Source organism: Panulirus ornatus, chromosome 44, assembly GCF_036320965.1.
Source record: "Panulirus ornatus isolate Po-2019 chromosome 44, ASM3632096v1, whole genome shotgun sequence".
In the NCBI taxonomy this organism is placed as follows: domain Eukaryota; kingdom Metazoa; phylum Arthropoda; class Malacostraca; order Decapoda; family Palinuridae; genus Panulirus; species Panulirus ornatus.
The window spans coordinates 8581221-8598720 of NC_092267.1; the positions used below are offsets into that span (position 1 = coordinate 8581221).

General features: G+C 43.6%; 1 protein-coding gene across 1 annotated transcript in view; it reads right to left on the reverse strand.

The window, feature by feature from the left end:
* Nucleotides 1-17500, reverse strand: part of LOC139762718 (tachykinin-like peptides receptor 86C) — a 112450-nt gene that overhangs the window by 49994 nt on the left and 44956 nt on the right. Inside the window, exon 2 of the mRNA XM_071687743.1 lies at nt 16675-16786. Within this exon, the coding sequence (XP_071543844.1) occupies nt 16675-16786 (112 nt within the window). The remainder of the gene's footprint in view (nt 1-16674; nt 16787-17500) is intronic.

Consider the following 17500-nt stretch of genomic DNA (forward strand, 5'->3'; position numbering starts at 1 on the left):
AATTTTTTTTAATGAACTTGACTAGATCAATATGGGGGAAAATTTTTAACAGCCTAATTTGGGGGAAATCAGCAGCTGTAATTAATGACAATTAATTTTGCCTTAATAGACGAGGAACTCTCTCACGATCGAGATTATGTCTGATTACTTCTAGCCACTAATGATGTCGTTAATGATGTTGAATCTGAGGTCAGTGTGGTGCAAGATATCGCCGGGCAAAGTACTTCTGAGGTCATGTACAATGTCACATTTCATGCTGGTCAGTACGAAAGTACGGAAAAAAAAGAAATACAAGATTTTTAATCTTGTCTTGAAGATATTTATGATGTGGACGGTCAAGTCAGGGACGGTATTGTAATTGGAAACGACGATAAGGAAGTAGCTTGGGAAAGCTTCAGTTAAACTTTCAAAGCAGTAGATGGGAACTGAGTCTACAACAGACACTGAACGCCTTTAGTTTCAGATTGTTTCAGACAAATTGGACGAAAAATCACGAGTGGCAAATGAATTGTGATACAGATAAGTGTGTAGTTTTGCATAAAAACCGAGAGGGTGCGCTACAATATGAATTATTTTCTGAGTTGCAAAGGGAAGACGAGGGAAAGATTTGGTTGCAGTAATCTCTGGTGACCTACATCCAAGCAGAGAAGCAGCGAACAAAATTCTTGGACTCGTGGGTAGGATTGTCGGACTTAATTCAATGGTAAATTATTCTTAAAATTACAATTCACTAGTGCTCTTCCCCCCCCCCCCCCCCCCCCCCCCGCGTCTTTGAATATTGCGTTTAGCTTTGGTTGCCCCACCTGAGAAAAAGACATAGAATGGAAAGAGAACGAGGCGAAGTAACAAGGTGATTCCCACACTGAAAATTAACTCCGGTGATCTAGTCCAGGTATTAAACATTTTTTTTCCCCTGAGGTTTTCCCGACCTCTGTCAGACAAGTGACTTAAACTAAGATGTGTCTTATGTTCGCTTGTAGTCAGGGATTTCGTAGTGCGACCCCGCCGGCAGATGTTATACCACGTTCTGGGCGAAGAACTTCTTGGTGAACAAGATTGTTCAGAAATGGAATAATTTACTAGTTTAGAGAAGCTGCAAGCAGCGCCATGTATATACGTTTGTAGATTTTGATTTTTTTGTTTGTTTGTTTGCTTCGCTTCTACGATTGACGTAAGGTGTTGTGCTTTGTATCTACGACTGACGTAGAATGTTCTGATCCTGATGTACGACCGACGTAAGATATTCTGATCCTGATGTACGACCGACGTAAGATATTCTGATCCTGATGTACGACCGACGTAAGATATTCTGATCCTGATGTACGACCGACGTAAGATATTCTGATCCTGATGTACGACCGACGTAAGATATTCTGATCCTGATGTACGACCGACGTAAGATATTCTGATCCTGATGCACGAGCGACGTAAGATATTCTGATCCTGATGTACGACCGACGTAAGATATTCTGATCCTGATGTACGACCGACGTAAGATATTTTGCGTCACACCACACGACCGGTGGCTGTGTGTGCACGTCCATATCTCTACGAGGAATTGACAAGTATTTCCCATGGACACTTTCATGTCTTATATTCGATTCTATCTTACCGTCTTACCACACTAAACTACGACGCTCCATTTTCTTTCACCGTCACCTTCGGCCTGGACGTGAGGCCCACAAGTGCTTCGTGGGTTCTGTTGAATCCTCCGTTTGTGTGTGTCACCGTTTGCCACCCAGTTTTGGGGGGAGGAGGGTCGCGACGCCCCGGTGAAAACGGGGGGGGGGCGAGTCTGGCCCAGGGGGAGAGAGAGAGAGAGAGAGAGAGAGAGAGAGAGAGAGAGAGAGAGAGAGAGAGAGAGAGAGAGAGAGAGAGAGAGAGAGGATGATAATATTAGTTCAGGTCAGAATTATTTACAATCCACCTATCCCTCACAAGTCTAAAAATGGGGGGAAAAAAAATGTAGACAGTCTTCATTATGTGTTGTCTCAGTATTTTTTTTTTTCCCCCTTCACTTAGTGATGTTCGTGAGTGGAAAAGTTCCTTTCGTTTTGAAGCAATTAATTAAGTTCTGGGCGACGCGTCTCTCCCGGCAACTGAACTTTGCTCCAGCGTCTATTTCAGACTGTGTGTTTATTTCTTCTGTAAGTTCGAAAGACGCGGAAGATGGACGTTTTTTAAACGTTATTTTTTGAGTGGGCGACTTTATTATCAGTCTGTCACATTCAGAAGAGCATTTAAAGTCCCGATCCTTAATATAGATTACATACATAATATTTTTCCATAGGGAATCTTTAACCTTTCGGATCTTTTGATCTTGCTGTGAAATTAACCCTGTGTGTGTTTGTGTTTTGAGATCATGTCGGTGTTTCATAAGACAAGAGATAAGTTAAGATCTCTTGTTGTGATGTATGGCGTCTTCTCTTCCACTGATATGGAGGCAGAGAGATTAGAAATTAAGATTAGTGTATATTGATTTGTATTAACAGCGAGAAATGTATATGGAAGAAATGTGTATTGAATTTTTGTAGGTTACTGGATGTGGTCTTTGGTCAGGACGGTACGACCCTTGAGCAAGACGGTATACGACCCTTGAGCGCGACGGTATACGACCCTTGAGCACGACGGTATACGACCCTTGAGCACACGACGGTACGACCCTTGAGCACGACGGTACGACTCTTGAGCACGACTGTATGACCCTTGAGCACGATAGTACGACACTTAAACACGAAAGTGCCATCCTTAAGCACAACGTTACGACCCTTGGGCACGACGGTACGACCCTTGATCACGACGGGATGGTACCACCGACGGTCGTTGGACTGACCTTTAACCTGACCCCCGGAGATTAAGGTCAAAGGTGACGCCATCATGACCCAAGCTTTTACTGTCTTTCATGGTAGGTTAACGCCGCTTCCAGGTGTGGCAGGAGAGAGAAGATCAAAACTGCTCTCTCACTGTATCCATTCTCATTCGTCTCCGTTTCCCTCCCCTTGTAAGGTAGCGCCACGAGCAAGCGAAGTCAAGACTGCCACGTTCGCTCGGATCTGTTTTCTAGCTGTCATGTGCGATGTACCGGAACCACAGACCCCCATTTCATCCACAACTGGCCCCCCTTCCCCACCCCTTCCTTCCCCTCACAGTCCCTTTCGTGGTTTACCACGACCGCCTCATACGCTCCAGTTCAGTCCACTGACAGCACGTCGCCCCCTGTATACCACATCGCTTGAATTCCAGGAGATAGATAAACAAAATAAATTTAAAAGTTTATATCATCTTTGATTTTAGTTCTTAGTCCAAGGAATTTTTGAGACACTTAACGCTGTCACTGAGTATGTTATAATACTTAACAAACGATATATCGATCATATGATTATCTGCAATTATATATATGAAATAATCCCTTTATGAGGTAAGGTATATCCCATTATATCTCGATTAACGTGATCGTAATGATTTACAGTATCTGATTCATTGCTTTATTTGACTTTCAAATATTTTTTCCCAACTTGGTCGTTAAACCAAAAGCGTCATTAAACCATAAGTGTCATTAATCCATAAGTGTCATTAAACCATAAGCGTCATTAAACTAAAAGCGTCATTAAACCAAAAGTGCCATCACACCAAAAGTGTCATTAAACCAAAAGTGTCATTAAACCATAAGTGTGCCATTAAACCATAAGTTTTACCGGGCGATAACCATTGTGTCACTCGCATGATGGTTTACCTGTCGAGCCTCGTGGGGAGGGGGGGGGGGGGTCGTGACCACGACCAGGGCCATAAACCAGGAGCCTCCCATCTCCGTATGTTACGACCTGGTCGTAAATTGGTGGAACATTATTTTTTGCGAGTTTACGACACACACACACACACACACACACACACACACACACACACACACACACACACACACACACACACACACGTCAGGTCATGTATTGCATGAGGTCAGTGTTACCAAATACTCCCACCACTGTATACCCACTGCCAACACGGTGCCCACTGCGATCACTGGACCCACTGGCAACAGTATACCCATTGCCAATACTGTACCCACTCCCTACACCAGATCCACTGCCTACAGTATGCCCACTGCCAACATCATACCCACTGCGATCACCATACCCACTGCCAACACTATACCCACTGCCAACATCATACCCACTGCCAACACTATACCCACTGCCAACACGATACCCACTGCGAATACTATACCCACTACGATCACCATACCCACTGCCAACACTATAACCTCTGCCAACACTGTATCCACTGCCTACAGTATACCCACTGCCAACACTATACCCACTGCCAACACTGTACCCACTGCTTACAGTATACACGCTACCATCACCTAACATCGTTGCATTGCTCCTCAGGAACCGTACTATACGCCGTTGCGTTACCAAACGCACTGCGTTACAGGCTGCGTTACAAGCTATGTTACAAGCTGTGTTAGAAGCTGTTACAAGCCATGTTACAAGCTATGTTACAAGCTGTTACAAGCTATGTTACAAGCTGTGTTACAAGCTGTTACAAGCCATGTTACAAGCTATGTTACAAGCTGTTACAAGCTATGTTACAAGCTGTGTTACAAGCTGTTACAAGCCATGTTACAAGCTATGTTACAAGCTGTTACAAGCTATGTTACAAGCTGTGTTACAAGCTGTTACAAGCCATGTTACAAGCTATGTTACAAGCTGTTACAAGCTATGTTACAAGCTGTGTTACAAGCTGTTACAAGCCATGTTACAAGCTGTGTTACAGGCTGCGTTACAAGCTATGTTATAAGCTGTGTTACAAGCTATTACAAGCTATGTAACAAGCTGTTACAGGCTGCGTTACAAGCTGTTACAAGCTATGTAACAGGCTGCGTTACAAGCTATGTTACAATCTGTCTTGCACCTGTTCGCATCCAGCACAACGTGGCCGACTCCGTCTACATGTGGTTACAACCGCGAGTGTTGTGAAATTCACATTCGGGGAGGTTGTACCTTCGTCAGTTCACTAGGCGAAGAGGGGGAGAAGGGGAGGTATATATATATATGAATACAACCTTGTCGAAGAACCTCATTCCAATGGATTCCATAATTTCCCCTGCTACTGATTGTAGCGTCGTCTTGAAGTTGTCAAAGCCCCATAGGATGCCGGGACTTAGTGTGTGTGTGTGACACAACAATATATAGAGATAGGATGGTCGTTGCTAGTGGAATGTGGGTTGGATAACCACGTCGACTTTAAGTGTGTACTCTGGGTTGGGGAACACGTAGACTGCCTATTCACTGGTGACATATGGGCTCAGAGACCCCGTAGACATGGTAATTGACCGGTGAACCATGGGTTCGTAAGCCCACGGACATAAAGATGTTCTTCTTAAGGAAACCGTGGGGCTAGGACGACCGTAGACTTCACACTGCGTTCAGAGGATGTAGGTTAGATGCGTGTATACATTAGAGGATTCACCTCCCACTAAAACGCGGGTATAAAGGCGCTGGAATCAGAATTATAGTTACAAGAAGAATTGATGGCCAGGAAGGATATCCCGAAACCCGATACAAGAGCTTCGTCAGTGTGTGTGTGTGTGTGTGTGTGTGTGTGTCCCCCCTAGCTTATGGCGTCTGTTGTGTCGGTGTGTTTACATGGGCCATAGCAGACCCCCCCCCCCCCCCATTACCCCACAGGTGTGAGAGGGTGACAGACACACGTAGACACCCCGTCTGGACGTAAAGCCCGTTGACGTAAAGAGGATGAGCCGCCATTGAGCGGCTGTGGAAGATTTACGACACTTTGTATGAGCATCGGAACAGGGAGATACGAGGAGTCCAAAGTATGATCTATGCAAATGGCTATACTTACTGCCGGCCCTGTATGTCTTCTTGTCCTGAGGGATGGGTAGGAGGGAAGGAGGTATGAGAAGGACGTGGAGGATCAGTTGATGCACACAGATAGACACACATACACAATATGATATATTTAATCACCTACGACACGTAGAGAATACGTGTGAAGTACTCTTTCTCCCTTGTCCCCAGGGATAATATATATATATATATATATATATATATATATATATATATATATATATATATATATATATATATATATATATATATATATATATATATATATATAAAGAGGGTTGAGCGTGTTAGGAACGGTGAGTGTAACAAAGGAGTGCCGTAGGTGTAGTCTGATGCAGAGATTTGACCATAGTGCCTTGAAATGGTTTGGACATTTGGAGAAGATGAGTGAAGAGAGATTAAGTTGAGAAGATCTACGTGTCTGAATTAGAAGGAGGAAGAGGGAAGAGGGAGACCAAAAAGGAGGTAGAGGGTTAGAGTGAAGGAGACCTTACGGTTATGGGCACCTAAACATTCAGGAAAGTGAGGAACGTGTACGGGATAGAGCGATTTGGATTGGTGTGTTACACCGGGGGCGTCGTGGTATCAGCGGCCCGAACCAAGGTATATGAGGCACTTTTGGTAAAACTATGAATTAATGAGCCTTGGATGATGATCATGTGTTGGCTCTGGTTTCAGTGAATGTGTATGAATAATGACGTTGTTCTTTTTGTCCCTGACTCTGCCTCACTAAAGCTGGGGGAATAGTTGTGTATATTAATACAAAAATGATTTACGGATTTATATTTATACTCATACTTATTAATGAGTGCTAATCCAGCAGTACTAAAGGTAGTGTGTAAGGGAGGCCGACTTTTGGGGCAGTGATAAAAGCTTTCTGTTTTAATCCATGATATTAAATATCATTATCGTCATCACATTAAGCAGAATTAATGCATTAATGTACTACTGACTTTTTCCAAAGCCGTGAAATCCAATATTTATTTATTGGAAAATACGGTTTTGACGCGCGTCGCGCAATTTCATTATTTTTTTTTTCCTTTGTCTTCTTAACTTAATTTCACGTGACTGTGTTAAAGACGAGAAGGCGAGCCGTGTGTGGGTGTTTGGCTGGGCGCGGTACTGTGGTCTGGTACACTGCCATGGTGTATATAACGAGGTGGACAGTAATTGCTCCTTCGAGCAGCCGTAGACTTAGCGTTCTGCCACGCAGGTGTGAGGGGTGGGTGTACGTGGGGAGGAGTGGTTGGTATAAGGTAGTAAGAGTATCTGGTATAAGTAGGGAGAGTCTGGTACGGATATACGTAAGGTTATATCAGGAATATCAGGAGATATGAACGAGAGTGTCTGATATAAGGGCACATGTGAAATATGTCAGGTATAAGTATACGTCCAGAGGAACGCCTGGTATAAGGGTACATAAGTAGGAGTATCAGGTATAAGTATACACAGGCAAGTGTGTTTGGCAGAGAAATATATATATTATCAAAAGTGTCAGAACGAAATATGATGATTATTCTTAACATTACGAATGAGTAACCCATTACCTCCGTTACCAGGGGAATTTCTTTGATCATTACCGATTAATTAAATGCGGATCCGGTCCATTGATTGTGAATCAAGAGAAATAATCAGTGATGTATGACTCATAGATACATAAAATCTATCAAGATATCACAATCTATCGTCTGTATTCATATAAGTCAGTCCATGTCTATTCTCGTTGATATAATCCCTGATCCTTGTCAACATTAGAATCTCGTGGATACATACAATCTTCACCATTGTCTGCTGGATACATACAATCTTCATCAGCGTCTGCTGGATACATACAATCTTCATCAGCGTCTGCTGGATACATACAATCTTCATCAGTGTCTGCTGGATACATACAATCTTCATCAGTGTCTGCTGGATACATACAATCTTCATCAGCGTCTGCTGGATACATACAATCTTCACCATTGTCTGCTGGATACATACAATCTTCATCAGCGTCTGCTGGATACATACAATCTTCATCAGCGTCTGCTGGATACATACAATCTTCATCAGCGTCTGCTGGATACATACAATCTTCATCAGCGTCTGCTGGATACATACAATCTTCACCATTGTCTGCTGGATACATACAATCTTCATCAGCGTCTGCTGGATACATACAATCTTCATCAGTGCCTGCTGGATACATACAGTCTTCACCATTGTCTGCTGGATACATACAATCTTCATCAGCGTCTGCTGGATACATACAATCTTCATCAGTGTCTGCTGGATACATACAATCTTCATCAGTGTCTGCTGGATACATACAATCTTCATCAGTGTCTGATGGATACATACAATCTTCATCAGCGTCTGCTGGATACATACAATCTTCACCAGTGTCTGCTGGATACATACAATGTTCATCAGTGTCTGCTGGATACATACAATCTTCATCAGTGTCTGCTGGATACATACAATCTTCATCAGTGTCTGCTGGATACATACAATCTTCATCAGCGTCTGCTGGATACATACAATCTTCATCAGTGTCTGCTGGATACATACAATCTTCATCAGCGTCTGCTGGATACATACAATCTTCATCAGTGTCTGCTGGATACATACAATCTTCACCAGTGTCTGCTGGATACATACAATCTTCATCAGTGTCTGCTGGATACATACAATCTTCATCAGTGTCTGCTGGATACATACAATCTTCATCAGTGTCTGCTGGATACATACAATCTTCATCAGTGTCTTCTGGATACATACAATCTTCATCAGCGTCTGCTGGATACATACAATATTCATCAGTGTCTGCTGGATACATACAATCTTCATCAGTGTCTGCTGGATACATACAATCTTCATCAGCGTCTGCTGGATACATACAATCTTCATCAGCGTCTGCTGGATACATACAATCTTCATCAGCGTCTGCTGGATACATACAATCTTCATCAGTGTCTGCTGGATACATACAATCTTCACCAGTGTCTGCTGGATACATACAATCTTCATCAGTGTCTGCTGGATACATACAATCTTCACCAGTGTCTGCTGGATACATACAATCTTCATCAGTGTCTGCTGGATACATACAATCTTCACCAGTGTCTGCTGGATACATACAATCTTCATCAGTGTCTGCCGGATACATACAATCTTCATCAGCGTCTGCTGGATACATACAATCTTCATCAGTGTCTGCTGGAAACATACAATCTTCATCAGCGTCTGCTGGATACATACAATCTTCATCAGCGTCTGCTGGATACATACAATCTTCATCAGCGTCTGCTGGATACATACAATCTTCACCAGTGTCTGCTGGATACATACAATCTTCACCAGTGTCTGCTGGATACATACAATCTTCATCAGTGTCTGCTGTATACATACAATCTTCACCAGTGTCTGCTGGATACATACAATCTTCATCAGTGTCTGCCGGATACATACAATCTTCATCAGCGTCTGCTGGATACATACAATCTTCATCAGTGTCTGCTGGAAACATACAATCTTCATCAGCGTCTGCTGGATACATACAATCTTCATCAGCGTCTGCTGGATACATACAATCTTCATCAGCGTCTGCTGGATACATACAATCTTCACCAGTGTCTGCTGGATACATACAATCTTCACCAGTGTCTGCTGGATACATACAATCTTCAGTGTCTGCTGGATACATACAATCTTCATCAGTGTCTGCTGGATACATACAATCTTCATCAGCGTCTGCTGGATACATACAATCTTCATCAGCGTCTGCTGGATACATACAATCTTCACCAGTGTCTGCTGGATACATACAATCTTCACCAGTGTCTGCTGGATACATACAATCTTCATCAGTGTCTGCTGTATACATACAATCTTCACCAGTGTCTGCTGGATACATACAATCTTCATCAGTGTCTGCCGGATACATACAATCTTCATCAGCGTCTGCTGGATACATACAATCTTCATCAGTGTCTGCTGGAAACATACAATCTTCATCAGCGTCTGCTGGATACATACAATCTTCACCAGTGTCTGCTGGATACATACAATCTTCATCAGTGTCTGCCGGATACATACAATCTTCACCAGTGTCTGCTGGATACATACAATCTTCATCAGTGTCTGCCGGATACATACAATCTTCATCAGCGTCTGCTGGATACATACAATCTTCATCAGCGTCTGCTGGATACATACAATCTTCATCAGCGTCTGCTGGATACATACAATCTTCACCGGTGTCTGCTGGATACATGCAGTGGTTATCATCGCCTGCTGGACACATGCAACTTTGATCAACCTCTGCAAAATATAAAGCAATGATTTTTTTTCTGCTCTTCGTTGCACGCCTGCAGGATAGACGCAATATCCATTTATGCATATCATTAACTGGTCTTTACTTCAGCATCATTACGCGTCTCTCATAAGACTGTGGAAGTGGCTGTGAGATTATTATTTCCGTCATCATTCCGTAATTTACTCTTTGCTGGGATATAATAAGGTCTAATAAAACCAAGATTAAAATAAAAGTGTGACCTCTCACCGAAGACAGTGGAGGCCCGGATTATTATTATTATTATTATTATTATTATTATTATTATTATCATTATTATCAAGATAATAGATCTTCTGTATTGTGAAGTAATTTGTCAGTATTGTTGAATATTCTGGTCTGAGTTCGGTGGCAAAAGTGATATTCTATTTTCAGAAACATCCCTTGTTTTCGAGACGCATAGTTTAACTCGGTAATCCTAGCATGAAAATGTGATAGAATTTCATATTGTTGTAGTGTGAATTTCAAATATTTTTCTTGTGCTCGCCGGCGATGGTGAGTTAGAGAGATCTTGTGAAATTTTTTTTTTTTTCAACCTGTATACCCAGTATACACATCTGTTTTTGTTGTAAGGCATTCTGTGTGCTTCCACGTTCTGATAAAGAAGTTATTAATATGAAATAATTATATATATATATATATATATATATATATATATATATATATATATATATATATATATATATATATATATATATATATATATTTCTATGAGTCCACGGTGAATTGAAACACGATAAGTTCCCATGCATATCCTTCTTCGCACAGATACAATTGCTTCTCTTCTCACACACGCACCCCAATTCAACAAGGACCTTCGCCCCCTCACCCACCCTATGATTCACCTCAGCAGACCTCGCTCCATCCGATATCATACCAACTCCCAGGTGTCTGAATCTCTCTCTCTCTCTCTCTCTCTCTCTCTCTCTCTCTCTCTCTCTCTCTCTCTCTCTCTCTCTCTCTCTCTCTCTCTCTCTCTCTCTCCCCATGTTCTATTCAGTCATGCACCAACTCCAACCGGCCCATCTCTCCCCTCCCCGTGCTAAAACCTCATAACCCTATTTTTTATTCACATCAGCTTTTTTTTCAGACTCCTCCATTCACAGACTCCCCTAAAAACTTCACTCGCGTCTTCCGTCGGGGACGTGTCATCTGCAAATAACAGCTGACTTCCATTCAGCTCCTTCCTTCCACCGGTACCTCTGCGTGCTGTACACTCGCCCGCTCCCCATAACCCTTTAGTTTCCTTCTACTCATAATCCCATCCGTAGAGTAAACACACATGGCGACATCACGCCCTTGACGCCGACTCACCCTCACCTGGAACCACTCACCTTCTTCCATTCCTACTCGCACACACGCTTTGGAACCACTCACCTTCTTCCATTTCCACTCGCACACACGCTTTAGTCTTTCGATAAAACACTCCTCAGTGACGTAGTAGCCTTCCTCCCATACTACATGTTTGTCACACCTTCTACAAGACATTTGTGTCGACCCAGTCATATGCTTTCTCAAAATCTGTAAATGCCATGTGCATCTCCCTCTCTTTCTCCAAGCACTTCAGAGCAAACATCTGGTCCACACATGCTTTACTATATCTCAAGCCAAACTTCCTCTTTCCAGTTTTATTCTCTGTGCATTCCTTCATCACCACCCACTCGGTCTTCTCTTTTCCCTGTAATCACCAGGCAAGTGCGAGTGATTGGGAGATGTACAAGAGAAAGCGGCAGGTGGTCAGGAGAAAGGTGCACTGGGTGAAGAAGGAAAAATGACATATGAAAGCTGGGGTGAATGTTTTGGAACGAGGTGCATAATGTGTGGACGAATTGGAGCATCAAGGAAGGGAAGAGACGAGGAAGAGGTGAAGGAGTGAGCGTTCCGAGGGATTCTCGAACGAGTTTAAAAGTTCGAGGCAAGATGTCTGGGAGGTGGAGCCGTACGCAGCGAGTGAGTAAATGGTAATTGATTTGGCTTTGTGTAAGCTGGCGAGTGGCAAGGTCGGCTGGAGTGTGTGGAATTTCCTCTGGATTTCCTCAAGGAAGAGGATGGCTGTGTTTGTTGAATGGTTAGTCAGGAATTTTCCCCTCCGTGTGTGGCTCAGTGTGAGGTGCCTGAGGACTGGCAACTGTGCCTGTATGCCGCCCTTATGTAAAGGCTTGGACGAGAGAACAGTTGATATATATTTTTCACTCGTGGCCTCCTTTGCAAGAGGGGGGTGGGGGGAGGATCCTTGTGTTAACCCCAGGATCCTTTTTCCAGGGATTCCTGCAGCTCTAGGACTTCACTGCCCTCTGTAGGAGAGACAGGATGGAGTCCTTTGAAGCAAAAAGTTCTTTTGACGTGACTGCACTTCGTTTCAGCAGCCGGTGATGCAGCCTCTTCAAAGGTGGCTTTTCTCTCTTCAGTTTAATCTCAAGCAGGTGGAGTCCGGAGGAGCGGGAGACCAATTTGGAGGTGGAAGGGTGGAAGGACGGAGTGAGAAAGATTTTGAGCGATCGGGGCCTGAACATACAGGAGGGTGAGAGGCTTGCAAGGAATAGAGTGAATTGGAACGATGTGGTATACCGGGGTCGACGTGCTGTCAATGGACTGAACTAGGGCATGTGAAGCGTCTGGGGTAAACCATGAAAAGGGCTGTGGGGCCTGGATGTGAATAGTGAGCCGTGGTTTCGGTGCATTACACATGACAGCTAGAGACTGAGTGTGAACGAATGTGGCCTTTGTTGTCTGTTTTCCTAGCGCCACCTCGCTGAAGCAGGGGGTAGCGATGCTGCTTCCTGTAGGGTGGGGTAGCGCCAGGAATGGATGAAGGCAAGCAAGTATGAATATGTACATGTGTATATATATATATGTGCGTGTATGGGCGTATGTATATATATATATATATATATATATATATATATATATATATATATATATATATATATATATATATATATATATATATCAAACTTTCAAACTATTTGCCATTTCCCGCATTAGCGAGGTAGCGTTAAGAACAGAGGACTGGGCCTTTGAGGGAATACCCTCACCTGGCCCAATTCTCTGTTCCTTCTTTTTAAAAAAAAAAAAAAAAAAAAAAAAAAAAAAAACGAGAGGGGAAATATATATATATATATATATATATATATATATATATATATATATATATATATATATATATATATATGTGTGTGTGTGTGTGTGTGTGTGTGTGTGTGTGTGTGTGTGTGAGTGGATGGGCCATTCTTCGTCTGTTTCCTGGCGCTGCCTCGCTGACGCGAAAGCGATCTTTTGCTGCCGTGGGGCGGACGCACAAGTAGGAAACCCGAGAAATGACATCTCCCTATTGAGTGCGGGGTATGTCCTGCGTTCTCTGTCGCCCCTTGGTTAGGAGCCGCTTTTCTGTGGCGCTTTTGGTGCGTGAACCAATACCTGCGTCAGTCGCTAAGGTTCCCGACGGAGTGTGTGTGTGTGTGTGTGTGTGTGTGTGTATGTGTGTGTGTGTGTGTGTGTGTGTGTGTGTGTGTGTACCCAGCTCGAGCAGTTCTTCAAGGCCCTGATGATGAAAATGCCTGTGTGATATCCACTGACGAAGCAGTCAGGTCCGTCATTGGACGCACCGAGACGCCCGGACGTGTCGAGCCTCTCTGGAAAGTGAACTGGAAAATATATATAAAAAAAAATAGTACCTCCTCTCCTCCTCCTGCTCAATCATGTCCAACATCAAGGAACGGGGATTGTGTTATTATTATAGCTGAGATTTTATGGCGAGTTCAGTATTGGCCTTTTTCTCCTCCCTGTGCAGGACTGTCCATCCTGTGTGAACGTATTCATGCGTAAGTTTCTCTTTATGAAACGTCGTCCAGTTTCGAAAGCCAGTTCCTGTTTCATCCGGTATATACTTGACCGAACGATGAAAAGAAAGAAGAAAACTCCATTTTCGTTTTCTCTTGATCAAAATTCTATCACACAAACTTCCAAACATTATCGTGACGGGCAAGAGACGTGCCCGTTTTTTTTTTCTTTTTCAAAAAAATATTCAATAAAGAAAATGTCGTGCGAGTTAGGTTCTTGAGGAGAGTTAGCAGCAGATCATTTTCGAGCGAGTGGACGGGGTAACTCCGTCTGTGTACAGAACTTACCACCAAATACGTGGAGGGGGGGATTAGTATTTGCGTCTTCAGGTCTCCTGTCTGCGACATTCCATTTTTTTTTTCCTCTCCGTTATCTGAAACCCGTAACAGAAAACGGTGGGAGGAGAGGGGGGGTGTAGAGTTCTTCGGCTAGAAAGAATCACTCGAGGTAGCGAGATCGTGTGGCCATTATAGATATAGGCTTCCGTCAGGGACGGCCCTGTGTGTGTGTGTGTGTGTGTGTGTGTGTGTGTGTGTGTGTCACAACCTCGTTAAACTTAACCTTTCTTGGTGAAGACCCGCTCCTTGTCAGGTCTTGTGTGGGGGCGCGTCGCGTCTCCCCTAACTTGTCCGTGCGCTTGTGTGTTGAGAGGTAATGTTGCAAGGTGTGGGGTAAAATTGACTTCGTTTGAGGGATTAGTGAAGTTAGGGTCCTCTTTGGCGAGTTGGGGAGAGAGAGAAGAGAGAGAGAGAGAGAGAGAGAGAGAGAGAGAGAGAGAGAGAGAGAGAGAGAGAGAGAGAGAGAGAGAGAGAGAGAGAGAGAGAGGTCTCATGTGTCGAGTGGGAGGGAGTGAGAAGGTCTTGTGTGTCGAGTGGGAGGGAGTGAGAAGGTCTTGTGTGTCGAGTAGGAGGAGTGAAGAGATCTTGTGTGTCGAGTAGGAGTAGTGGGGAGAGCTCATGTGTCGAGTAGGATGAGTGAGGAGATCTTGTGTGTCGAGTAGGAGGAGTGGGGAGAGCTCATGTGTCGAGTAGGATGAGTGAGGAGATCTTGTGTGTCGAGTAGGAGTAGTAGGGAGAGCTCATGTGTCGAGTAGGATGAGTGAGGAGATCTTGTGTGTCGAGTGGGATGAGAGAGAGTGGACCTCGGATATGGGTTAAAACCATCACCAATATAGCCATCTCCACCACCCCTCCACCACTCTCCACCACAAGCCACAAACTCATCACTCGTATACCCTCCATCAATGCCGATGTGTTCTCCACCACCATCGTCACCAGCACTATAACATCCTCGCCACCAAAATACCACCCTGAGCATTTTCGCCATCAGCACAAAACAACGAGCATCACCACCACAAGGATCACTCTCACCAGTGGCTGCTCCAACACCACATTCCAGGCAATATTTCCAGGCCTGACCGTCTGGAATTTAGATTCCAGGCCCTCATTGAATTCCCAAGTTTGGTATGCATAAGATTACGAACCGAAAGCTTTTCCCTCAGCGCAACCATGTGCGGAATAAAGTATATACATGAATCAAGTGGTCTGGTGAGGTATTCACGATATAAGGAATTTCTATAATTAGGTTCACTGCAAACTTGATCTGGAAGGCTGATCGAAAAAATTGAGTCTGGAAGAACACGTCATGGATGATTGCAGAACAATGATTCTGTTCCCTGTTCACTTGCTGTCCTCTAGAACACGTAGAGATAATGGCGAAAACATGATATCCTTCACACTCTCACTCGCTGTCGAAGGCTGAGGCATCTCCGGTCTTAAAAGGACGTGTGAATATGATTAAAGAAATATTCAGAAATCTTATTGGATTGACTGCACGCTCGGTGTCAACGGATGAGAGGCATCTCCGCTCCAGAGAGGACTTAAGGATAAGCGTTGGCAAAATCTTGAGATCCACCTCAGCTATGAGTATTCCAGGTCATAAACATGAGCTGCGTCGCATCTGGCACGGAATTCCACACCAAAAACCGGTTTCCCCCTGACGCACGTCGGTCACGCTTGTGAAGTAGATATACTCCACTAGTCTAACAGGAAGATGATTTGCCCCACGTCCCTACCTCCCTCAACTGTGGGTGTGGGCGCCTCACGCGCCTCACGACCCTTCCTCCCTTACTGTGGGCGTGGTGGGCGGGGGGGGGGGGGGGGATGCTCATGCACAGCTTGTGATTCTAAGAATTCTTCTGATGTGGGGATTTACAGTGACTCTTTCTTACGAGTGCAGAGTGTGAATTTGTTTCATATTATACGAACGAATGTCCCATTACATACATGCATACATTCCTATGAGTCCACGGGGAAAATGGAACACGATAAGTTCCCAAGTGCACTTTCGTGTACTCATAGGAATGTCTTGATCACGCGCAAAATTGTGATCCTTTCCAATATATATATATATATATATATATATATATATATATATATATATATATATATATATATATATATATATATATATATATATATAGAGAGAGAGAGAGAGAGAGAGAGAGAGAGAGAGAGAGTGAATGAACCCGAACTTGAATTCACAAAGCTGTGCACTGTGTGAATGAAGTTGACCCAGTAACCCACTCATGGTGTTCAGTGTGCAAGCGAGGTTGACTGCTGTGCCACTAACCTGTGCAACATGTAGATGAAGTTGAACATGCAGTTGAGCACTGACATGAAGAGGTCCGCCGCACTCAGGTTCATGAGGAAGTAATTCGTGACTGTGCGCATGCGCCGGTGCGCTGTGGAAAAGAAAGAAAAAAAATATATATATACATAATGGGTTTTAATGAATATAAAGAATATGTATAATGATGCGAAGGGAAGAAAATGGGTCATGATATTAAGACTCCCCATAATAGTCGAGGAAATGGGGGAAAGAAATGGGTTATGGTTGAGAGGATGCCAATTTATGATTGGGCTGCGAAGAGAATTTTTAAGACAATGGGTTGACATGGAGTATGCACGTGTCCATGAGCTGCCACAACGGTAAATGGGAAAGACAGACAGCAAGAGACTCACTGGTCCATGATCAGGTAAATTGTAGACATAATCATATTCATGGAGGAAACAGGATAGAATGGTAGAAGGGACCAACCAGCCCACCACTCCCTCTGGCTCAACATCCGGCAAGAAAAGAACATAATCTGGAAATTTAACATCATATAATATGGAGATATAGCGTGAGAGTTTCACACAACTAGTTTAGAATTTGAATCTTTTTGATCAAGTCATTTCTTACTTTTCTCTCTTCTATGGGGTACATATTTAAGGGCGTTTACCTTTCACTTTTACTCGGTTTTCACAATTCTGGTACCAGCTTTGCTCTTCTCTTCTACACCCTCTCGCGAGTTTCTTATGCCATTTCACATGAGGTGACCATAAAGGAATATTCCTGCTTTGGTTTAATATCTGTGAAGAACTTGCTAGATATTCCTTTATCCATGCCCTTGAAC